Source organism: Cygnus atratus, chromosome 1 (assembly GCF_013377495.2).
Source record: "Cygnus atratus isolate AKBS03 ecotype Queensland, Australia chromosome 1, CAtr_DNAZoo_HiC_assembly, whole genome shotgun sequence".
Lineage (NCBI taxonomy): Eukaryota > Metazoa > Chordata > Aves > Anseriformes > Anatidae > Cygnus > Cygnus atratus.
The window spans coordinates 87,412,551-87,438,924 of NC_066362.1; the positions used below are offsets into that span (position 1 = coordinate 87,412,551).

The 26,374-nt window shown below is 37.2% G+C and overlaps 1 protein-coding gene across 2 annotated transcripts in view; it reads right to left on the reverse strand.

Annotated features, from left to right (window-relative positions):
* The window catches only part of EPHA6 (EPH receptor A6), a 529,970-nt gene extending 525,223 nt beyond the window's left edge, over positions 1-4,747 (reverse strand). For both annotated transcript variants that reach the window (XM_035540604.2, XM_035540605.2), the window contains exon 1: positions 4,513-4,747. In XM_035540604.2, coding sequence (XP_035396497.1) covers positions 4,513-4,615 — 103 coding nt within the window. In that variant the 5' untranslated portion in view covers positions 4,616-4,747. The remainder of the gene's footprint in view (positions 1-4,512) is intronic.
* Positions 4,748-26,374: the final 21,627 nt, after the last annotated feature.

Below are 26,374 nucleotides of genomic sequence, written 5' to 3' on the forward strand. Positions count from 1 at the left end.
GCAAGACACCAGGTGAAACTGAAAACATGATCTCTCTGAATAAATCATGAGAGATGGAGAAAACACTGCTCGTTGTCAACTGTTCTCTTCAGTTTATACTTCCATAATTCCTCTACCATTTAGCTTAATTTTTGACTTGCCTTCTTTCTCAACAGGGCCAAGTTCTATACTTCTAAAAATACTTTAGTTCCTCTGAGGTGTTTTCACACCCCAAATTGCATGAGAACCACAGAAGAACAGAACTACAGAAGAACATAAGGTCTTAACTTATAGGTGGTTAAGCTATACGTTGTGTTTTTTTTTTTTAAACATTTCCATACCAATCACTCTCATTTGTCCAAAACAAAATAACAAAATATCCAAACAGCACTCAGCATTGCCAAATACAAAACCAGGACTATATCATGAAGCATCAACATCCAACCTGTTCATCTCAGATATTTATGGCACTCAAATCTAGGCTCTTGGATAAAAAGTTGTTTCATGCATCTCTACATCTGTAGAGGTTCCAAAGTCATCCTTACCAATGAAGTCTATAGGGTTGTAAGATAAATGGGTAGAAATATTTTTAAAAAAAATTCTGAACAGCTTGAGGCAAGAATATGATTCTGCTCATCACTTTCTCTACAGATGTAAAAGAGAATAACATTTTTACTGCAATGGTTTTATTTAATTTTCTCATTTTCATCTAAGGATATAAATGTTCACAAATACCAGCTGGACAACTGAATAGCAGAATCCAACAGGATGAGTACAATACAAGTGTCAGCACAGCCTTCTTCTTAGTACCTACATTTCTCAATGTAAGAGAGATCCTCTAGGAGTAAAACATTTTATGATTCTATTCTATGATTCCGTGTCTTTAGAGGGAAGTTCAGCCTCTACACTCAGTCCTGGTCTCCTTATTATGACAGGAAAATTCGGAATGCTGTATTAAGAAAGACCACTGGTCTGTGACAGATTGCTCTTATGTAAAAATAAATATCTGAATAAATACAAGACAACATCTTTGAACTGATGAAGAACTCAAGGTCATTAGTAATCTGTCTCAGATTTAATATGAGAATCAAAAGGTTTTATTTACGTACTTTGAGCTACCCAATTTACATCAAGCATAATCATTGTGAAAATAGAGGCTATATGAATTTTCAAAATGGCACTTGACATCATTTCATAGCTTTTTTTTTTTTTTGTAGGATGAAGAAAATAAATATGTATGCCTTTCAGAAGGAAGCATAAAAACAAACAAACAAAAAACTAACATAAGCCTAGGAAGATATAGTGACACCTGGTAACTGAGAAAGCACACAACTTCCTTTTACAGTTCACTGATAGGCATGAAATATGATGAACTCTGCAAGTCTTACAGTTTACTTCAGAAATTGATGGTCTGGTGACAGATAATAGCAGGTACAGTTTGCAAGAAGCCAGTGTATAAAAATCCTTTCTGGTTTATGTGTACGTGGAAACATACATGCATGCTTAGTGCTGGATACTGTTAAACCATTAACTGATGCTACCTCTATCTCAAAAACTCATGTTTTATACAATGTTCACGGTGTAGATGCTCTTATCTGTATCTTTAGGATTGAGAGTAGTTGCTCAATTCAATGTGTTTTGGCAACCAGAAAACAAACCTACAACACAGGGTGAAATCTTGTACAATAACGCAACTTATTTGTAACTAGATGTCATGGTCAACTAACTAAAATTTAGATGAATGTGCAAGCACTCAACCTACACTATTAACTGAGGCTTATATTTCAAGCAATTCAATTTCAGACCGCAGCGATACATGTCCTACGCAGCTTCATGGCCTTGCCTACCTACAGGGTTTTTCTTAGCTGTAAAATCTAGATCTTGGCACGGTCATAACTTGTTTTTGAACTTACCACTCCATTAGGTTGAAAGAGTAAGTTCACTTCTCTGTCAATAGTATTGTTTCTGTCTGCCTTGCTACAGATACTGTAAGGCACCATGCATTGATTTACGGTGTGAAGAAAGACAGCCTAAGAGTCTTGGAACTATATAAAAATATCCTTCTGCTTGAGGAAAGCAAACAAAAAGATAAATCCCAACATAATAACAGTAATTTATAAGACTGGAGTATATTAATTCTCTGAAAATCCCTCTTTAATAACAGAAAATTCACCATTAAGGATGATGAGGAAGGGCGCTCTGGTGACCAAGCTGGATTAATAAACGTATTCCCCTTCCACATTTTTCCCCAATCAAACAACCCAATAAAAACATTCTTTTGCAAGTTTGCATTAATGCTGATATGCTTGTAAATACAAAATAGAAGACCAAATATTTTAGACAGTAAAGCTAAGTTATAATTATTATGATAATTAATGAAAAAACAACAAGTATTGCAACCATGCTTCCAAGATGTATACTCTGAAATATCACCTTACGAAAATAAGAGATTTTTTTTTCAGCTAACTACACGAGATCTAAAAAAAAAAAAACGTAGCTGGGATTCCAAACATAAGTAACTAGTACTTTAAACCTATCCATTTAAGTGTTTACACAATATGTAACTGCTTAATTGTACTCATTTTCTTTTATTCAATTCCTGTTTTTAGAGAAAATCATCATTAAAAGTAGACTTTTTTGGCTAGCATTTTATTATTCGGGTGGTGTGGGTGTTCTGAATCACCTGTATTAATTCAGTAAATTTTAATTTCACATGTGTTTGGACGAGTTAGATTAATCATTTGATTTCCATGGTACACTGGCAATACCAAATATATTAGAAGTTCCTCCTTTTATTAGGAGTTTTGTATCGAAGTGCAGAAAGAGAAGTTAACTCAGAAGTTAAGAAATTCATCAGCACTATATGCAGCCAATACCTCATTACCCAAATATGTTGAGAAAAGTTATGTCAACATCAAAAACAAAAACAAAAAACACACTTTATCCTTGAAAGCCTTTTCTTTGGGCTAAGCTCTTTTGGTAACTTTTCCCCATTTTTAACTAGTTTTTGAAACATTATTTATCACTAATTTAATCCCAGGAATATCAGATACCAGTTTAGAAACTTACTTTAAAATGTCCTAATCTAACCTGCGCTACTTAATACGAATTCTTTACCTTTGATGCATAGAATGTGTCATGGTTATTCTATAACACACATGAATAGATTTTTTTGGACAGCATTTATGTGTCTTGTTAGGCCTTGCAGTAACGTAGCAGGCATTAGCACGCATTAATGAGAGGGACATAAAAGGAAAACTGTGTTGTGCTGCTGTGAAAATCTGATGTCTTCTAAGACACGAGTAAGGGCAAACTGTAACACAGCACTGATCTGGCTATATGTTATCCAACTGCAAGCTGAAATTATACATCACATTCAGTATAGAAGAGGCAAAGGAATAATATCACTTGGAATGTCCCTGCCACGTCTGACTCTGATTCAAGGTATTTGTAGCCGAACTATCACATTTTCCTGCTTTCCTGATATTTTATTCTCTCTTTTTTCTGTTACCCACGTACATACAATGGACACTGAAAATGGACCGTAAAACAGAAGTGTGAAAATATACGAGCTACACATTTGGTAGTGCTTCACAACTAAAACCAATTTGTTTTCTCATTACTTTCCACAATAGTCATTTTCAGCACTCCTTTCAACTGTAACAGGTACAATAATTTTTGCCAGAAGCAACGTTTAGAGCTGCCCTTCAGCTCCCGTATTTTCACTCACATCAGACTAAAACCCTATATCAGGAAAGCTAAACTGTACAAAAAAAAAAAAGAAAAAAAAAAGAAAAAGGAAAGACTGAATTTAGGAAGAGATGCATCCTACATTCTCCACAACTAAGCAGAGATGTGCATTAAATAAGCAGTTAAGGAAACACTCTGCTCTCTCTATCCAGATGTTCAGAACGTATAACAGGATGTTTCACGATCAGTTATTGTGTGTTCTTTTTTTTTTCCTGGTTCTATCTAACAAAATTTGATACCGTCTGAATGTGCTATGCAGCCTTATTTTTACTTCTCTAAGTAGGGTGATTCATTTTTTAAGCCACGGGCGTTTTCCTTCAACACAAGCAACGTGACAACCTGGGCAATTAAACTACCGTCTTCGGGAGTACCTGAGGAGCATGCACCTGTGCCAAAGACTTTACAGGGGATTTTTTCGGGCCGTCGGACGGCAGCCCGTAGAGCTGAGGTGCTGAGGGCAGCCACGCATCCCTGAGCAGTGGACGAGCCGCAACCTCCTTTAACGGGCGTTAAGCTCCCCCAAACCCGCTCGGAGGGCGCTTCGCTCCCGGCAGGAGTCGCGCGGACCCTAAAAAACCCCATTTCACGTCTACAAACGCTACCGCTCCCTGTCAGCGGGAGGAAACTTCGCGGCCGGGGCAAGCTGAGCCGCTCGGCCGGAGCCCCCCGCGGGTCCGGCGGAGCCCCCCGGAGTGGCAGAGTCCCCCGCTTCCCTCCGGGAAGACCCCTCCGTCCCGCCGCCCCCGTCGGGAAGTTGTCCGCGGGCCCCCCGGCGCCACTCACCTTGGTTGGCAGCTCCGTGGCCGCCGTCGGCGGAGCGCGCAGTCAGCAGGGGGAGGAAGAGGCCGAGTCTCCAGAGCAGCCCCCTCGCCTCAGGACACCCCATGGCTGGTCCCCGCCGGGCTCCCCTCGTCCTCGGCCCGCCGAGGCTCCCTCCCCGTCCTCCTTCAGGCCAGCGGGGGACGCCAGGGGGGGGGGCCGACCGCCCGCCGCCCCGCCTGGCTCCGGCGCATCCACCGGCGAGGTCCCGGGGCACGGCGGCGGGCGGCGGTGCCGGCAGCCCCCGTGCCGCCCTGCCGAGGGGAGCGGCGGCGCCGGGAGAGCTCCGGTAACCGGGAGAGCCCCGGCGGCAGGGAGAGAGCGAGCCCCGGCAACTTTGAGGCGGCGGCGGCGGGGGTCGCGCACCGCTTCTCCCGGCGCCCTCAGCCCCGCAGAGGCTCCTTCGGCGGCTCCGTCCTCGGCGGCTCCGTCCTCGGCTGCCCCCTCCGCCGTCCCCGCCGCGCGGGGCCCCGCATCCCCGGCCGGACGCAGCGCCGAGGGGCTTCAGTTTGCCATGGCGGAGGGTCCTGCCCCGCCGCCGGGGGCGGGGAGGGGAGAGGAGAGGAGAGGAGAGCAGAGCAGAGGGGCCGGCCGCCTCCTCACGCTCCCCGGGGCATCAGCGCAAGTTGCGCGGCGGCATCCCCGGCCGCTCCGCCGCCGTGCCCCGGCTCCCTCTGCGCCTCTCTCCCCCCGTCTCCGGCTGCGTTGGCGGAGGGGCGATCAGAGAGCGGGGCGGCTCCGCCGCTCTCTCCCGCTGCGCTTCGCCGCGGTTTTTGGGGCGCCACTGCTCCCCCGCCACCCGCCGAGCGATGGCGGGGCGGCCCCGCTGCGCCCAGCCTGGCGCAGCCCGGCCCGGCCCGGCCCGGCCCGGCGGCTGCCGGGTCCCCGGGAGGCCAGCGCGGCCCCCCGGCAGCCAAACGGCGCTGGGGGGAGCCGTTGGAGCGGCGGCGGCCCCTCCTCAGCCGCCCTCCTGAGGGGAGCGGGAGCCCTGTGCGTGTGTGTGTGTGTGTGAGGGGAGAAGAGGAGAGGAGGCGCCCCCTCGCCTCGCCGCTGCCGGCAGCCCACGGGTCGCATGCGGCCGGCTCGGCGCTAGAGGGGGTTAGTCGACAAGGCAAAAAAAAGAAAAAAAAAAAAAAAAGCACCCAAAACCCAGCCCGGCCTCGGCACCGAGGGGGTCTGCGAGTGGGGCCTGCAGAGTGCAGGGGTCCCAGGAGACAGTGGAGACCCCCCGGCCGCGGGCTGGCTGGAGGCTGCCTCTCGGAGCAGCCCCAAGGGAGCACACATCCGTGTGGTGGCACCCCCAGCTGCACCCCCAATATTAACTCTCTTCTTCTTTCCCCCAAACTCAGATAATAGTGCTGGGGACGCTGACTCAGACAGGAGGCCCAGGTGGCTTAGGTGAGAGTATCTGCCCCGAGCAGAGCTGCCTGCTGCTACTCACCTGCTGCCCGGTGTGCAGGACTCCCAGCAGGGAACAGACACTTGGGATGGGTTCTCTACATGCTGCACGTACAGCGCACCCCAGGGTCTGGGCCATTGGGGGTCTAGTTGCTTTTCTTTTGGTTGGTTGTTTTCTTTAATCCATGCAGCATTTCGGTTTCTGGATTTGTACAAAGACAGAAAGAAAAAAGCAACAAGAAGATCCATACTCACATCCACGTTTCTGAAAACAACTTCCTAAAATCAGGTGTCTAAATCCAAATGTGGGAGAACAAAAGCTGTCTGATTCCCAAGGCTTACGAGTGTCCATCAATCCCATTCAAATCAACGGGTAACACAGCTACAATATACTACACCAGAGGATATCAAAGGTCCTGCTGAAGTGCCTAAAGAGACTTTCAGAGAAGCTATATATTGAAACAATTACTTTGTAATGCAAGAATAAAGAATTTATTCAAAAAAAAAAAAAGCATCAGCTCTTATGTCAATTATTTTCAAAGGTGTTGCTCAATAAAAAAAGCCAACACAGAAATATATATTTTATTTTTATGAGGTGAATCTTTCCAGATTACTGTTGGCCTACAATATTGCAGTCTTTCTGACATTTAGCTGAACAACCTCCTATAAGAAAATTTTATGCAAAAAGAAAGTTTAACAGGAAAAGCTTAAGGAAATATTTATATATAGCCAAATAGTGATTAGTATTTTGCCTTAGTTTCATGGTGGAGGTAAAAGGAGAAAGTTCAGTTTTTAGCATTTCATCTGAATTTCATTATGAGACTTTACAGTCCACATAGTAGTCTTCTACTTTAGAAATAACAAGGTCAAAAGGCAGGTAACAGTGACATTACAGGGCTAGCACTTTGGGGTAATGGGTGAGAATTTAGATTCTTTATCTGCTCCAATTCTCAGTTCAGTAGTAAGATGCTTTCCAACCAGACTGACAGAAGAAATTAGTGCATGACATCACATATAAAGTCTCCCAAATTAAGATGGGTCATTTGGTCCTCATGCATAAGCAATACAACTGCTTTTCCCCAGTCTCTGAAAAAGACTTGTCATGTGTTAAGGCAAAAGTGAACTTCACACAGCAGAAGTAAACTGAAATTCCTTTCCTCACATCTGTTATCATATGACACAGGTTGGGGCTTTTTATGGGAGTTTTTTCTCTTTTATGGTAGTAACGCACAAGTATATATGTTTATATGTGTATATGAACTCTCCATATGCTCTCCACTCTCCATAAGTACATGTCTGCATCACCATATATATCTGCATAAACATCATGGGGGCACACTATACGTTATCTATCCTTACTTGCCATTAATGAAGTTATATTAGATTTTTTAAAGCAGCTTAGAATGTCTGGTTTACCACTTCTTTCACTTCTATGTGCCAATTCAGAATATATCTGAATACAGAAAGGAGGCGGTCAAAGATGTCATAGGGACAAAGACAAATCTTTCTGTGTCCTCAGATGCAAAGCATAGTTTAGCCTCCTGATAACCTTGAACTTCACAACTAGTTAGGAAGCAGTTAGGAAACAGCTAAAAGAGAGCTTTTTCTCTGACGAGTCCATTCACCAACATTTACTTGCTTACAGAATTTCTGGGGGAACAACTTTGAAAAAACACCTCTCATTCATTTATATACAAATTAATTTTTATAACTACGTATTACCATGATATCCAAATTAAAATCTTAATCGTTGTGCTTTTACCTTTCAGACATGCAAACATGCTAAACGTATCAGAGGAAAGCAAAAAATATATAAAAAAGTAGAGTCCTATTTGTATACACTTTTTTTTTTCCCCCCTGAAATTTAGAGCCACTTAGTATTGTAAACCATAAAACAATAAATTTATTGCTAGTGCATAACTGTACCAGCTGAAACAAAGAAAAAGAACCACGGTTTGAATATCTTCATGCTCAGATTTCTAGAGAGTATACTTTTCTATAAGCAAGAAAATCCATATGTTCCCATTCTTAAAAGATAATTTTGTATGTCCTGGGAACAGGAAAAAATACCCATTCTATTTTCAATGCTATTTTCTTAAATAGAGAGATCATATTTCTGTTGAAAGTAAACAAACCAAACCAAAACAAAACAAAACAAAAAATGGTGCAACATAGACATAGAATTACACGTAATTGGCTGTCCTTTCTTGTTTGTGCAGCTAAGTATACATAATTTGTCTAAGGTACCACAGTTGTGTTAATTATAATAAAACAAATTGTGACTTCCTGGAAAAAAAGCAAAGCTATTCTTTTTTCATTAAAATTCCCCATAATATAGAGCGTTGTGTTGTGTGTTAGTCCTTTGAGCCATCATTCACAACTGCATGTGATTTAGTGTGATCAAAGTAACCATTTTAATTAAGACACTGACAAAGAACAGATTTACAATAAACTTAAAATGCATTTGCCATGCAGCAGTCAATGGGATTCTGTGATTTTAAAATTACCCTAATATCTGGACCAAAACACCTGCCTTCGGATGTTTTAGAAGAGTAACACTCACACTTCCTAACCTAAACTATAACATGTAAACTGCAAAAAAATATAATGTGATATTGATCCCTTAAAGTCTGAGCCAACAGCTTTTTTAATGAATAAAAATCGTAACCAGAAATGAATCTTTTCGTAGCATAACTCCTACTCAGGGTTCTAAATTACACTTCCCATAAAATTGAATGTGAACTCCATTTTGTTATACATGGTATTCATGTTTCTATAGAATTAGAACCATAAAATTTTCGTTTGAATGAGTAGGCCCTTTAGTTAACTACTATGTTTAATTTTCTAGTAAGTTTAATGACAGGTTGACACTAGAGCCCTGATACTTTTCCTTCTGACTACTGTATTCCCCAGCTATGCTTATGTGCAAATGTGCAGCAATTCACATGAAATATTTGCAGATTATGACACTTTTCTATATTCAAAAAGTGACCCTCCCCAACACCAAGGGAAAAAAAATGAAGGTTCATAAAGTTTCAGGATTATTTCCTTCATTATGACTGATACAGAAAAAGATAATAAAAGAGAAAGGGATTGTAACAAAAAAGAAAACTGTATATTCAGAGAAATCTGTTAGAAAGATAACTGTACTAAACTAGGCTAAATAGGTATTCGAATTCTGGCATTAAAAATACTCTTTGAAGTACAGAAGTAACATCAATACTTTAGTCATAAACATACTGTGTTGTGGAATGTTTGTTACAAGCAACATTTCCTGTACACACAGGATCCAGAGAAGTCATTTGCAAAGTCTTTCCAGTTAATTATGTAAGTTACGTTATTACATTACCTCTTTCTTTTCCGTTGACTTGTATATAATATGGACCTATTTCTGAGCACACTAATTCTAATGCTCTGCACCGTGTAAGAAGGTGCAATTTAATTAAGTGACAATGAACCAATTATACTGAACAATGTTTTAGGGAAATTACTGACAAAACATGTAGTATAGTAGTTTCATCCCTATCTTTTTACATGCACAAGCTTTGAATTGCCTCAAATTATTTTTACACTAAAACTACTGAATTAGGATTATAGGATTATATGATGTACAAGATCATAAAATGTTATATATTTTTCAAAATGTATACCTTACAGTTACAGAAGTTGTGTATATAGGACAAGTCTTTCTCAATTTCCAGAATTTCCTTTTCCATTTCCACATTAATTCATAAAATAAACAAAATATAAAAATTGTAAAGGGGGTGATCCAGGCCAATTCATTCACATGTTTTTTTACTTGCAGTTTTTACAAGTAAATCTAAGTATTCGGATTAATAGGCAAAGCAAAGGATACAATTTCAGGAGTTTATATTTTGTAGGAGTCTAATAATAATAGAATTGCCCTGGAATTCTTTCAAGAATAACAAATTGCTTGGCAGTGAGTATTTTCAATATTTGAATTTAGTGAGTGGAATCATGCTGCAGCAAGGCAAAGGGATTCCAGAATTCAAGATAAAGGCAGCAAAACGAATTAAGTTAAAGAACCTTAAGCAGAAGAATTGATGGTCTGGACCACAAAGGTAACTATCATGGCCTCACTGACAACAGAGGAGCGAAAGTTTTCCTCATAGTATTGGCAAGGGCATGTCAGAGATGTAGGTATGACTCTGGTTTAGTAGAGCATCCAAATTAAAATGCAAGAGAGAGCAGAATTATATACTAATCGGGCTTGGGAGTGCAAGAAAGGTAAGCTTTTGTATAAGGGCTTTATCCATCTCCGTCGATTAAACAATTCCAGCTGATTTAATTGCAAGCTGAGTTGGGTCTCAAAATGATAAAAGAGTTTTATTCATGAACAAAATGCTTTGGAAAAAAAAAATGTAGTTACTAAACAGTGAATCAGATTCTATTCACACTACCCAAATAGTCCCTTTGACATAACCAAGAGTGATTAAGTGAGGGCATACTTCAAGACTGTGTCTGAGCAGTTTATCTCCTGGAAGTTAGAAGACTTACATTGCACTCTGACAGCACATAAAGTCTCTTAGTTTTTGTTTGTTTGTTTGTTTGTTTTCCTAAGAATATTTAGAACCAATTAATGATAGTAGTGAAATATTTATTTAGCAATTAGAAGTAATAGTAAATATAACCGTTACTGAATGTATGATGTTAATACTATAAACATTCTGGGTTACAGGTACCAGATTATATGCCCAGTTTTAAGAATCTAAATTTCAAATTGTTGTTGAAACATTACCACTAAAATCTAAACGCATACTTACGGCTCTGAAAGAGAAAATTTTTAATTTGTATCCCCCACATTTATGAGGAGAAAGAACTTAAATTTCATGCCACAGTCATGAAAATGGTGAAACCAAAAGTGAGGTCATACCAGAGTTTTGCTTTTGAATGCTTTTAGCTATGGGCAAATTGGAGCTGCCTGTGTCTAAATACTCTACTTGAGTTCTATAATACCTTAGAAAAATGGAAAATTTCACATGCTTTAATATATATTACTTCTGAAATCAAGCCCTGTGGCTATATGCTGTTTTACTTGATCTAATACTGTATCAACTTAAAGATTTGAAACTTCCTGATTGTTTTTCTCTTTTTGGTACCGTTGCCTTGTAGATGAAAATGAGAAAACAGTGAGGTTGGCTCAGTACAAGTAAGAGTAAAGGTAAACAACCAGATTTATTATAAAGACATATATTTTTGCCCTTACTGAACTACAGCTTAATGTAGAAATCGCTTCAGGCACTGGAGCAGACATGTTTATCATTACCAGAGATTAATGTTTTTTTTGAGCAGTAACTCCTATTCATGCCTTCATTATCTCAGCAACTGGTGTGATGTGACACTTTTCTGCACACCAAGTTGAGCCAATCTCCTCTAAGAGAAAGCAATCGTTCCCATGGAAAACTAGCAGTAGGATGTAGTAACTTTATTGTATGTGAGACATGGGTGGCAATTATGTCAACATAGCTGATACAATCTTTAACTACTTCTGAAAACGATGAGTCAGATTGTTTCAATTATGTGCAATGGTCCTTCATACCACCATAAACCTAATCTGGTGCTGTCACGTAGACTTAAACTCCATGTGAAATATTTTAACTAGTTTCGAAAAAGGGTTAGCCTCAAGTATACTATTCCAAGTCCAAAAATATCTGTCCTTGGCACACACTCAGACTGGCATACAGGAAGTAGCCATTCACAATCGCTTCAGAGAATTCAGACCTCCCAGGCAACCTTTACTTTGACCTTAAAACATGAAAAAGACATCTTGGAATGCAGTCATAATCTACTAATTGAACTTCACAAAACAGCAATGTGTCAGAGAGTTCATTTATTTAAAATAGTCACAAAACATCTAACACCTTCAAACACAATTAGCATTTATTAGCGACAGAAACCCTAAAAGTGCAATTTTGCTTGGACACCATGTCCCTTGCCATCAGCAATGACAACTCATATATTTGATATTTGAAGAATGCACTTAGATGTCCAGGGTAATTTTGCATGTAACTCTAATGAGACATGGGATTATGCCTTCAGACCTAGCATTAAATATTTATACATGTGTATGCCTGTGTGTGGATATAAAAATATGTATGCACAACTGCTAAGTTTTTCAAATATGTGACCAGACACTGAAGTTCAAATGGTTGCTCTTGATTTCAGTTATCATAAAAATTTATCTGTTTTGTGAAGAAATCAGGTAGTCTATATATCCTAACTACACATTTGGCAAATTAATATTCAATGATTGCTTAGCTTTTAAAGACATGATAGAAGGGGTAACAAATTGCAGACTTGTATTAACTATTATATAGGAAGCCATCATCTAAGTCTAGCTACCTTCATAAATTTCATATTTGATATTCCCAACTTTTTACACTCTTATCATTTTTATAAACTATGTACTTACACCATTAGGTGCTGGGTTGTGTCATTATGATCAGCAGACATTTTTCAACACCTGTAGAAACAGCTATATTCCCAGAGCCATCTACCCTTCAAACTCAGTCTGACTGAAGGTTCTCTGTCTAGAAACAAATCACAGAAAGCGGGACTGGGCTAGACTGTTCTCTTCAAGGCAAGTTCTCAGGCTTAATGCTTTGAGTGGACAGCCATGATATCTTGAAAATCCCTATAAGACCTATGAAATTTATCTTCTATGCTAGTCTTTCTCCCTTACAATACAATGACCTAAACTTCTTAAGTAAAGAAATTAGGGTAGCAGGGTAAGCATCCGAATGCTATGATAAACAATTAAGAGACTGGTTAAAGAAAGCTGTTAGGTGCCAACAAACCTTATTTGTAAAACCCAGGAAATTTTATTTCTATTAAAAAAAAAAAAATGAAAAGACATGGACCCAATTGTTAAAAATTGAGATCTGAGGTGTCTTTTTGATACATTACTTTTTTCTTATGAATAAATTACTGCAGATTTTTTATTTTGTTAGTATAAAATATGTCTTAATGCCTGATCACTCTTCCTTCAATGCACAGGATTAGTAGCATTCAGGACTCTAAAACTGAGTGAAACAGCCAGGTATTACAACATCACTTGTTGCAGGAGTCAGAACATAGCCTTCAGGAAGACAGACTCAGTTCTATCCTGACCTTTGCTACAGCCTTTTTCTGTGACATCAAAACCACTGAAATCAATGTTAATCACAGGTAGTTGCACTGATTGTGTAGGTAGGAGTTTTCAGTTATAGATAACAGGTGGTAGTGATGATAGGTACCAAATTTTAAAAATAGTCTCATCCCTTTGTCCTGATTGCGAATGACTGTCTCCCTATCTGTCTCCCTATAAATATCTCTTCTAATTACAATCCACTCTTCTCCTATGGGCATAAAGGTTTTGAATATATTTCGTTGTTGCTTGATCATACACAATTTTAAGGAAACCTGGAGAATGTTACTGATGGTAAATTAGAAGGAAAAGATCTTCTGAAATTTTGCAAAACTATTATGATTTTATCTAAAACTTTGGTAAATGAGAAAAAAAATCTGCACATTTTCTGATTTGATGCAAACTTAACAACTAGTCTGTGGTACAATATAGTGTGTCAGATTGCAGTTTTGCATGTTTTAATTTCCACCATATCAAAAAGACGGTCAAAAACGGAGCCTTTGTAAACAGGAGGTTTGCTTAAACCTTGGTTAAAAATGAGATATCACCTTCCGTTGTAATATATTCTTGATTAGATCTCTTTAGGCAGGTGTGACAGGTTTGGACAAACTATAGCAGAAATAACAAAAGGAAGCTATTACACTGCTGTTAATTTCTGCACAAGAGAAGTGAGATTTATTCTACGATATATCACTACAGAGGGGGAAAAATTACTAAAGTTTTTTTGTTGTTTTTAAAGTCATAGGTCTAAGAAGGAATTAATGAAGAAAATACATATATTGCAAAATCTTTGTGGGAAAGGGTTTAAATTTCTTTTAGCAAAAAGTCAAATAATAATAATGATAAAAAATGAAAACTCAAAGTGTGTGTGATGAGTAACTTTGTGCCAGTAACCCCTGGGAGGGGTTATTTTGAACTTTGAAACTTTGGTGCTGATGTGATTGTCTCTACACAGATATGTTGCTTTCTCTTTGCTACAATTCATTATTTCTTAAGAACTCCTAGCTGACTTTACTAGTAAAGATTCTTTGCTGCCAGACCTTCAGCTGGCCGCCTCTCCTTAATCCATGCAGTGTTTCCTAATAATGTGGAACAGGATTTTAACACCTACTTTCTAGATGCATGGTTGCTTCTATTCACCAGGGTTTAATTCACAGTATAATTTACTATGTTACTGTGAGTTATATAAAAAACACCTATGTGCATTGACTGTGTAAAAAGATCCCATGCAGGCTTAGAGGAACTCAGGGTAAACAAACAATTTTCTTTAAAGGCTTCGAGGAACAAGTATTGTCAACATTTTATTCTATACTTATTATCTCCAATCGACAACACATAATGAGACTTATATTGGGACCATCCTGACCACTGAAATCTGTGGAAACTGTCAGTTTTTCAGTAAGGCTGTGCATTTAATCTATAAAAGATTATGTTAAACAAAATAATTACATCAGATAAAACAGAAAACATTCCACTTTGATTCCTGAAATATATTCACTTGGATCAGCTTAAATATTTATCAGCTTTATTAATGATTATTACATAGTATAAGAAAGAACATAAATTATAATGCCCTCAAAACCTTCAGAACAGTTACCCTGGATACCACCATCATTTTTGTAAAGTATAAAATATTTCTGTAAATACACATAACTAATATATTGGTTAAAGTCAATTGCTGATGTAATAGAGGAAAACTACAATAATAAAGGGTAGGTGGTATGGGAACCTAGCAACACTGAATTAGCAGCTTAAATCTTACAGTATTACTTTGCATTATACAGTATGAATCATATTATTTTTTGATCTGTGATCTTTACTTAATCTGAGAATCTGAAAGAGAGTTATAATGACTGGAAATGCAATAAATGACAATTAAATAAATATACAACGAGCTGTTTCTAATAAACGAGTTTTTTGAAGAGAGCAAATCTACTTGTTCATGTGATAGTCCATCACAACTATTCGAGCAAGCATTTGAAATATTTGGTACAGATGCTTTCATTAATCTGATTCTGTATCTCCAAAATATCTTTTCAAAGTAGATTGTTGATACTTCTGAAATGTTTACTTGATGTTGTATTGAAAGTAAATGGTAGGCAGAAATTAACACTTTTTGTTCTAAGAAGTATGAAGCTAAATGATGCTCTCATAGAGATGAGAAAGATGAAGTAAATTTGTGTCACTGTCACTGCTTTTAAAATTATGTCACTTCTAACTACTTTCCAAAGGAAGAGCACTTTCAAAATGCAGAATACAAAAATACCTCAGATTATTTTACTGTCAAAAGCCAGAAAAAAGTGAAAAAGGAGTCCTTAACTTCTGAATCCTTCAGAACCAAAAAATCAATCTAACGCAGCTTCCTCCAAATACTGCTTTCTAAGTCTGAATGGCTAGTTATAACAATGCCAATTTTTTAGGAAAATAAATTAATTTTCTAAGGACTCATAGTACAGATAACATGAACACAAAATGAACTATCACAGGGACTATCAAAGGAGTTTAAAACAGAATGTTTTTCTACTTGTTCATCTGACAGATTTTACACAGTATATGGAAAAAGAATGAGAAAGTTTTTTTGGTTATCTGCTACATATAAAATGCCACTAGAGGGACTTGTACAGCCAAGAGTAACTTACAGGAGCTTCAGAAAGAACTGTGGATAAATTATTAACAAAAAATGAAATACGAATATGAAGTACTTATATCTATATTTTTAAACCACATCTAAAAAGATCTCTGCCTTTCCATCTCTGTATTTTCTTGACAGCATCCTATTTTTTTTTGTAATATTGACATATTAAAATACAACATCAAGTGCATGCCTTTAATATTATATATATCACATAGCTAAAAATAGACTTTGGTTTGACTTCTGAATATGGATTAAGTACCTTTAAAGTTTTTCTCATTTCCTTTGATTAAAATTCAATTTGTGCAACTCAAACAGTTCATTTGTTTCTGTGCAAGTAAGGCAATGTAAAACAGTATGCATAGTTTACGAAGAAACCTCTTATATGTAGACGATGAATATTCCATGAGGTGAAAGGATTGAAGAATTTTCAAATTAATTTTGAGAAGATGTCTTTAAAGTGATCTAGCTGTGCCACATAAGTAAGCTGCTGAAATGGGATAAGGAATTTTCAGCCCTGTGTTTACAAAATGAACACTTGAACTGCAGCAGAAAAGATATTGCTGTTCTTTCAAATTTTTCTACACATCTGGTTCAGGTAGTAAAATATGCAACATTAGTCCAGGAAGAGAAATTCTGTTTTGCTATAGGTAAGAAATAAATTGACAGTAATATAAGTAACCAAACTATCGTAAAAAGATGTCTGTGGAATTGCCTACTGTAAAGTTCAAAGTGGGGTTAAAATGCATTGATAGTTGCCTTTATATTTATTCCAGACAAATCCCACATTTATATTAGTTTATAGAAAATGAAGAGGGTAACATTTACTTATAGGCATGAGAAACATATTCCATATGACCATTTATTTTGGCCATTGAAGGGATATAGCTAATCCAAGTTCCACTATAATTTTAGATCTTAGAAAAGTGCACTTTAAAAACTTGATAATCAGTGTTCTAAAATTCTTGACAAGAATAAGCTGAGGTATTTAAGGCAACGAGAATTTTATGCTACTGAAATGGCTGCATCTAATTCAAAACAGAAAGTTTTGAATCTTTTCTATAACCTTTCTAGTTGATGCAAGCTTTTTATTCTATCTAGGAAATATTTCTGACAGAAAAAGAAATATCTTAAAATTTTCCAGCTCAGATTTGAAAGTAATGTTATATTGCACAAAAAATGTATGTTAGCTAATGCCTTAAGGAACATGTTCTTATTTTCAGACTGAATCAAATGTAGAATCTTGAGAAATTTTTGGTATTAGTGAGAAAGGAAAATATTACAATAGAGAAAATATTAGAATTGGTCTGCAAAACATTAGTTTAAGAAGAATGCAAAAAACTTTAACTCATGGTTCTTAAAATGGGACAAAAGAAATTAGAAAAAAAAAAAGCTAGTTGTATTAGAAGTTTGGTATTATGTAATCCTCTCACTTTCATCTTTTTACAACAGTTTCATGTAAATTATTTTTTACTCATGAAGTACCTAACAACAGATGCAGTATTTGTTGTTTGGGTGTGTGGTTCTTGGCTAATTTTAATAAGGAGAATTTGCAAATTTGACAGTAAAGCATCAGAATAAGTAGATTAGAGACTTTACCATATTCCATGGAAAGAAAAACACTGACAACAAAGATCTAGTCAAACACTCTTGAGCATTTTGATTAAATTATCAGGATAAATAAGGTTTTCCCGCAAGCTCTGCACTAGGTGATATGTAATGTATATGGATGATTATGTGAATACAGACAGATGATAAAAGCAAACCTTAAACGAGACAGACACATAAAATTAGGAGTAAAAATTACTACCCTTTTGCTAGCAGAGCAGTTACTTTTAGGGAAAGAGCTGTGTCTAATTTATCTTACCAATAAAATATAGGAACATTTTGTTTGAGTATCTGCAAACGGGAATCTCTACTTGAAGACTGGTTAAAGGACAGAGGAATGCAGTTATGGCACACAAGACAACAACAGCAACAACAAAAGTATTAATGTATGTAATGTAATGGGATTGCACCCTAATATGAATAAAATGGCATATATATTTATTGGCTAGTGGGCACTTAAGTGATTTCTTCTAACCTTTGGTCCCTGAAAAGTCATCAGTCACCTTTACTTCACACCTCGTATGCTTTCTGAGCATGTAACATCCTCTTAGCTTGTAAAGATAAGTTGAGTTTTGCTGCCTGTAATAGCTATGGTTATGTATTTTTCTGTGCATTATCTTATTCTAACAACTAATACCTGGATTTACTAAAAGAGGATTAAGTGACAGGTCTGCATACTGACAAATCCAGACTATTTTTTCAAGATTATAAGGGCTGGGCTGCGATGCAACAGGGCTGTAACTCAGGCAGGGACCAAGCATGAGACCCTCAGCCAAAAGCAGCTCCCACAGGCAGGGGTTGGCTCTGACTGCGGCTTCCCTGCGGTGCAGTGCTGTTGAGGAGCCTCTCCCCACAGCCAGCAGCAGGGTGAGAAGCACCCCCAGCTGCACTGGCTCTGAGCTCAGCATTCCCCCACACCTCCTCCCTGCCGGGGGTATGCTCTTGGATCCCTTACAGCAGTCTCTTTTGAAGCTTCGACTTACACTCGTTCCTAATGCCTTCCTCCTAATGGTCACCTAACTATGTTATAGCACAAATCTTTTCCAAAAATCCCCTAGAATACCCAAAGTGTTTATCTGGTTATTTTGTGTCATCAAGGACACATTTGTGAAATGTGATATGGGAAATACTATTCTTCACAGAGCTAAGCACTCCAGATAGGAGAAGTCACTGTGCACGTCCTGCCTGTGTGTGGGGAAAAAAAGCTGTTCAGATTTTGTAATAGTGCTGAGTGGCCCTAATGATTTGCACCTGTGCACTGTAAATTCAAAATCCGTACTGAGAAAGCTTGTTGCCAAGTTCTACAAACATTAGAAGTATGTAACACCATACAATTTAAGCATACATTTAAAAGTCATGCTCATCTTACAGGAAAAGCCTATTCAACCAGCACAGAGATTTCTGTTTGCTGATGAGAACACTTGTATAGTCTCTCCAAGCCTATCTCAACTGCTGCAATGTATGTCATGACGTACACCTCTTTCCTTGTTCACATTCAACATAGATGGAAAATTCAGCCTATAAAAGCATATGGCTACACAGGATGTCCTCAGCTACTTCTTTTTCAAACCAGTTAAGGAGATAAAGAACTCTTCCGCCATTCTGTACAGCTGCGTTGTCATGACAATCCCTGGAAGGACTAAACAAGGACAAAGATCTTTGGGCATCCAAAATAAGTTTGGACCCTATCCAGGAAAAAGAAAAGATAGTAGTGGACATCATTAGCTTTTAGAGAGTTGCAGAAACTTCTACTTCATATATATTCATCCAAACTTAATTATGTTTTTATAAATATCTGAAATTGGGAAAAGAGAATGTATATAATTAGATTATGTGTTGGAAAGCTATAATTAATATAATTTTCATTTTTACAAGGTATGTATGAGGTAGCTATTTTCTGACATCACCTGATGCTAAGAAGTGATTGTTACTAAAGGAGTGTGAAGTGGGAAAAGCAAGAAAATGTGAGAGAAGTAGTTCAACTTATCACCCACACATTATTTTTAAAATCTCTTATGGGTTCAAATTCAGACAAATCACAACATACAGAAACAAAAGAGAAATGATGACTAAGCTGGTCTTTGAACCTAGCTTATGTCTTTTAGATATTGAAATTAATATAGTAATACCAGTAACTATATTTACAACCATTAATATTATAAAAAGATCAGAATATCAGAAAATCTTTTATATTGGAAATTAAAGAGCATGTTAAGACATTTCCTCCACTTTAGAGTTTAAATGTCCTCACATTGTCTCTTTCCATGTCCCTCTCCCTGTCTCATTTTCCCTTCATGGAGAAATCTGTTGGAACTGGAATTCCAGTAGCTGTCTCTGCTCAAAAGGGATGGATAGAAAGAGCTGAGTACTCCAGCAGGAGACATTCAGTCTTTTAAAGGAAAAACAAAAACAAAAACAAAAACAAAAACACACGTTCTGATAAAGGTAGCAGGTCTTATGCAAATAAATTTGTTTTGCACTGTCTTCTTCATGTTATTCAGCACCTTACTATTGGTACTTCTGAAATGAGAAAAATGACAGCGAATGACTACTGCTTCCCTAAAGATTTTATCTTAGATTTTACCCCTGATCTTGCCAAAGGCAATGTATAGATGGGTCAGGCTTCTGAAAGTGATGTTAGAAGATTCCTGTAGGGAACATCTAAGAATTTCTTGATCTAATAATGTAAGGTGACTGGTACACAATGTAATGTAAGAAACAAAATTCTGTTTTGTGATTGATATTCCATGATCAGTAAACTTTTTATTTACTTCACCTATATTTCACATGAAAAATGTTCTTCACTTTCCTGACATATTCTTGTTTAACTCTAGTTTTGCTTGAGATTTTTGAAGATTTTATCAACCCTCATTCGTTAACATGGAAGTCTTGTTACTGTATGAAAGGAATTAAGCATTCAATCAATTTTTGGGGGTAATCATTTTTTCAATTAAAATGAATATTTGTAAGCATTCTTGGAGATACATCCTTCTTATAAAAACAAGCAAACAAACAAAAAACCCACACAAAATCTAAAAGAGATCTAAAAGAGATATTTGTTTGAAAAGACTTCTCTCTGTCTCTCTCTTTCCCTCTCTCCAGAAGAGTGCATACCAAAAGGAGGAACATCAGAAGACTATATGGAATTGTGTTTGCAATGATCCTCAGTTTCTTGTAAGGCTTTCAGATGAGTCCAGAACTTTTTGAAGTATTGTGTTGTACAGTGTTTTCCAGTTTCTTCTAATCTTCTGATCCAAGTCACAAGTATGAATCTAATATTCAACGGGAAATTTGTAGACATAGACTTACAAATGTAATTTTTGGGTCCCTAGCAATGAAAACAGCACTCAAGGTATCCTAATTATTCAGTACCACAATTTTTGACAGAAAACTTCTTCCCTTACACTATTCTTTGGAAATGCCCACACTCACCAATGCCCTCTGGCTTGAGGAATCTATAGCAAATCTTATCAAGACATTCTCCATCAAGTCAGAGACTGACAGAGACACAGTACAATCATTAATCCTCCACGGGATACACAGCAGCACAAAACCCTGCTTTACAAGCCACAGGGGACCACTTGCCTAGCAGACTGCTAAGCTGTTGCTTTTTGAGGAAACGTACAGTAATTCACAACTCCTGGGCATAACCGGGTTTCAACTTTGACCTCCAGAGAGTCTCTTGTGCATATCCTCATTTGCTTCATTCTGTGAGATCAGAGGGATGACTTCTTGTCAACACCAAGTCCCCTGCTCAGCTTTTATTCTGAATACAAAACATGAATACATGTAGAAGCTTGAGCACTGAGTTGTGAGTTTGCCATTTCAGCATAAAACTTTTAGGGACTGCATCCTGTACTACTCTTAGTCTAGATTTAGAAACATATGCTTTCCACAATGCATATGGGAATAATGAGAGTCTGGAATGGAATTCACAGCAAGTAACACACCAGGAGGCAGGGATGTCTGAACTAGTAATAGGAAATGATCAGAAACTCTGGACTTCTAAAATGCATTTTTGTCAGCTCACAGTTTAAGAGTTTTGAAGCCACAAAAGTTTGGGGCAGGGTGGAATGGAGGGCATATTGTTTTTTGCATTGCGGATAGGAGAACTGCAGCCTACACCCATAATGAGGGTTGTTTGTCCCTTGAATAATTCATATTGCTTCTTAATTTTGTAATGAGCACACTTTTAGTAAGGTACAAATTTTTATTTATTTATTTATTTGTAAACAGAAGATCGCTATCTCTGTAGGTGATCTAAATGTTAGCATCAGGGAATTTCTGTTCCTGGATATTTATGTTGCAGACTGATTCCTAAGGATGGGGTCTAAGATGAGTTGGGGAATTTGGGAGAATATTTCACCACCTCTTTTATCTGTTTCCATTATCCACAGTAGGTTCTATCCCTTTAAAACTTCCAGAAGTCCTGGAGGTTGCACACAAAATTAGAAGGAAAATAAGTGTTTATTGAAGCTCATACACAGCACATTAGAGAACAACTTTTCAGCTACAGATGACATCTGCAAGAACTATGTCAAATGCTGACATTTTCTAAAATTTCATGTTTGGAAATATAAGCCACAGTATCTCATGTGAGGCAATAGTAAAAGGATATATAACTGAAGGTTACAAAAAAATTAGCAACATGAAACTCCTTAAAATCCCTCTTGTAGCTGAGTAGCCTTTAGAGAGTCTTTAGGGGAAAAAATCCACATTTTCGTATGCTGAAAACAGACCATGGTAAGTTTCATTTTCTTACTCACAGGTTGCTTAAATCCTACAGTAAGAACATACAACTTTGATTTTGTCTTCTTCCAGTGGAATACAACGTAGTTTTCGACAGACAAATGTGCTGTATATGGTATTGGGCAAAATTCTTCCTTCTTAAAATTTCATCCAATTCATTTGCTGGTAATATCTATCATCTGCCATGTATACAAGAAAAAAAATAGATTTCCAATACATATTTGTTTTCAATGTAGACAGTGTATATTCTACTGTTGGACAATTATGCCTACACATCATCTTATATAGTGTTATATTGTTTCATATAGTATCTTCAGAGTTTCACAGAAATTACTGATAGTCCCAAATGTAATGAAAATATTGTCATATCAGTCATCATTGCTAGATTTCTCACATAGACTTTTTATGACTTAAATAGGAATTAACTAAAAAGTTGCAGTTTCATTCTGTAAGAGGTAATGTACTTCCTAAATTTCTAAAAAACAGTACTCTCAAGTTATACAGCAGTCATTTCATTTATTAGACTTCACTGTCTTTTAAAAAACAAAAAACAGTTGCTGAAAGGAAAACATGTATGAGCATAGTTCAATAACAAACTTTGATTTCTTAAGTACACCACGATTAAGAATTCAAGATATACTGCAATATTTTATTTTTTCCATTTGAGCTTTCCTATTACACCATTTTCAGACTGTAAATTATTTAAGTGAGTTGAACATTCTGCCTTGAATAATTTATTTACTATGAAATTGTAAATTGCAATTTGCTGTCAAATTTTATGCAATCTAGTGAAAATAATCCAATTTATTGAGGGCTGATATTATTGGTTACATGAACATCCCTAGTGACTGGTAGACTACACTAAATAAACTTATTTACTTAGTTATTTTAGGGTAAGAAAAGAAAATAAAAGAGTAAGCAAAAAGTTGGGAAGTAAACAGGCCTAAGTTTTTTATTGAGACAATGAAATCATTGGCATTCCAAGACTTTGAAACTTTGCATATTTGTCATTTAATTTGCTATTATGTGTCAGAGATTTTGATTATACTTTGTAACAATTGTCTTTTAATCAAATGGTTTATTTACAAAGCAGTGAGAAACTGTAGTGGTTAGGTCTCTTATGAAAATTAGTGTATGATTTGCATGAGCTAATAAAAAATTATATTTGAAAATGAGACTGTTTGACTTCTTTTTCAAGTGTAGCATAGATGTGTTGAAAAAAAAAACTGTAATCCTTCTTCTCTTTTGCAATCTTTGTGAAGCCATGGCAAATATTAAGATAGGGTGATTTCCAGTTAAACAAGGGAAATTAGTTTGTTAAGTATAGTTCCAATTACATTAATGGAACAAAAAAAAAAAAAAAAAAGGAAGATAAGATTTGGCCAAGGAAACAACTATACGGCCTTGGGAAAAATAAACTAACAGACTGTCTGCCACAACAGAATGGTTAAAACAATAAAACAAACTTGGATTCCTGCTGACCCATATGGACTGTTCAATAGCAGTCTGGGATAATAATGCTCTGCCACAACAGCTCATTCCATAGTGAAAAAAGTGAATATGTTGTTCTGACAAGAGATAAATACTTTAAGACACAATTTAACAACTATGAAGTCAGTCTAGTAATGGGCTATTCATCTGAATAAGTAGTCAATTTACAGACAAGATTATTCATTCTGTGCTTTTTAGAATGTAATTAGCTATGCTATTCACAATCTTATGTTTATTTCAATACCTCATTCTTCTGTTTGAGATATGTTTGATATGCCCTAATTCTCCTTTTAAACTGGACCAATGCAGAGTAACCATCTCAAAAGTCAATGGATTGCAGTAGGGTAATGAGCAGAAATAAGCATCAGTGTTCACAGTTACTCCCCTGATATATACAGATTGGATACAAAGAAGATGAATTATTTCCATAAATGGAGGACTAAGCATTCTTGAAATGGCTTTCCATTTATGCTGTATTATTTTGTTTACCGAGTAGTTTAGTTTTAAATGAATGATAGATTTATATCAGACAGGGTCAGATTTTCTTTACTAATTGCAAAGTGGATTATACTGTCCGTGAAATTATGTCTGCATTCTGCCTTTCCAGAACAAAAAAATTTGAAATGTAAAACTGCTGCACATTACCTCAAGATATCCAGATATAGCTGTTCCTATTATTCAAATGGCTGTTAATGCAACCAGCTTCAGCGTGTTCTAAAAGCTCATTTCCATTTACTTTCAAGTTCTTTATTAACACTTTTTTCCTTCCAATGAAAAATGAATTCAAATATTAAATGACTTAGTGGTTGTCTTTCTTCTTGCAGATCTGAAACTAAGGAAAGTTTCTGTTATTCAAACTAACTAATCTATTCAAGCTACAAGCAGATCTGCACTGGATACAGGGTAGTGAAAATAGGATTTATGCCTGCTTCCTAGTTTTCCAGCCACTAGAGGGCAAGGCTTTTCTGTTCCTTTTTCCATTTAAGAAAGCATTTGACTCCAAACACATATGCTTTGTGTTTCCTATAAAGCATATATGAGCTTGAACATGCCATTCTACCAGGTACATCTGAACCTTGAATTCTTTCACCACTATTGAAAAACATTCAAGGAATAAGTAAAGCATAAGATGCACTTTTTCTTGTGGCTACCAGGATTTCTTAAGTGGTCATGGTAAACAGGAGAGAAGATAAACTCCCATTTGACATCAACCTATGTTAACTCAATTCCTCACTTACTTAAAGTGTGCAAGCTTCATCTTTACGTTCATTATCTTATAAAACTGTTAAATGCACCGAAGTAAATTGGAATAAAGATGTCAAGTACTTCTCTCACATATCACAATTTGAAAGGCAATGTTTATTCAAAAAAAGGTCAGCTGTCATTTTTAATAAGGGAAGAACCTAATCTTGTCTTTTTTTTTTTTTTTTCCATTTTTGCTTCTGACTCTTTATTTTTCTTTGGAGCACACATTTCCCCTTCTTCTGCAGATACATAACCTCTCACTTTTTACACCAGCAATCTCACCACACTATTTTTTAACGCATCCTATTTATTTTTTTTTTTTGTGCTGTTTTGGTGAAAATTTTGTCTCTACTTACAGCCTCCAGTGACTTTAATTAATCTTCCTTTTTGTTACTTCTGGATGGGCTGGATATTACGAGGCCCAATTCTGAATGACTACATTTTGTAATCAGTCATATTCTGAAGTCTTCTCTATATAGCATATTTTGAACATATTTTTGTCATTGTTCTTTTCTCATTTATCTTTTATCAGGTCCAATTGCTATCATAAGCTTACCTTTGAAAGCATAGTTGACTGAGTAAATCTCTTGAGTTTTTATCACCTGCTGCTCCAGCTTATTTGACTATATTGTGAGTCTCCAGTTATTTCTTTATGTTAGTTTTTACTATTTAGTCCTTCATATTATACAGTTCTCTTCCTATGTTGTTTCTGCTAGTGGATTTTTTTTCTAGTGGTGTTTTTGAGAAGTAAATACTGCATTCATGTTTTTTAGTAAGATTCTTTCGTCTGCACACTAGATTTTCTCATATAAAAATCATCTTCATGGCTGTGTTATGAATCACACTGAATAAAGGATCACAGCATTTGGCTGATAAACTTACAAGGATAAATCTAAGTTTTGTAACACAGAATATTCAGTTCAGTTCAGTATGAAAGACTTGGAATGTTGTCTGCACATCCCTGTAGCTTTAGGAATTACATTTTTCTGATACCAACGTGCAGTTGTTCATAACATCAGTTCCTTTTGCATCTGACATCCATCTCAACTCCCTCCCAAAACACAGATGACTTGTGTTCTTTCTAGTAACACCCATGTGTTGATAAGCTATCTTCTGGAATGGTTTGCCTGTGGAAGCTGTGTTTGTGCACCCATTTGTAAGAACAGGTCCTGGTACCAAGTAAATTTCTTTCACAGACTTTGGTCCCATGGCTCTGCTGGCTCCTTCCTGTGCATTACTGCATCAGCTCAATCCCTATCCTGGGATGTGAATGGGCTGCTTTTTATCTGGTCCCTACTCTTCGATCTGGTCAGCATGGATGAATTATTTGAAGGAAATATTTTCATTTGCACCGCTCCTCAAAGCCATGGATTTCTAGATAAGGTCCTCAAGAAAATCCCTCAGACAGATACATGAAAAAAAAGCACATCATGAAGTTAAGTAGGAAAGAGTCCAGAAGCAGAATTGGTTGCACTGTAGGAAAAGCTGTGTCGGTAAGGACTGGAAGACAAAAGCCACGGGATGTCTTGTGCCAGATACAGCTGCCATATACTATC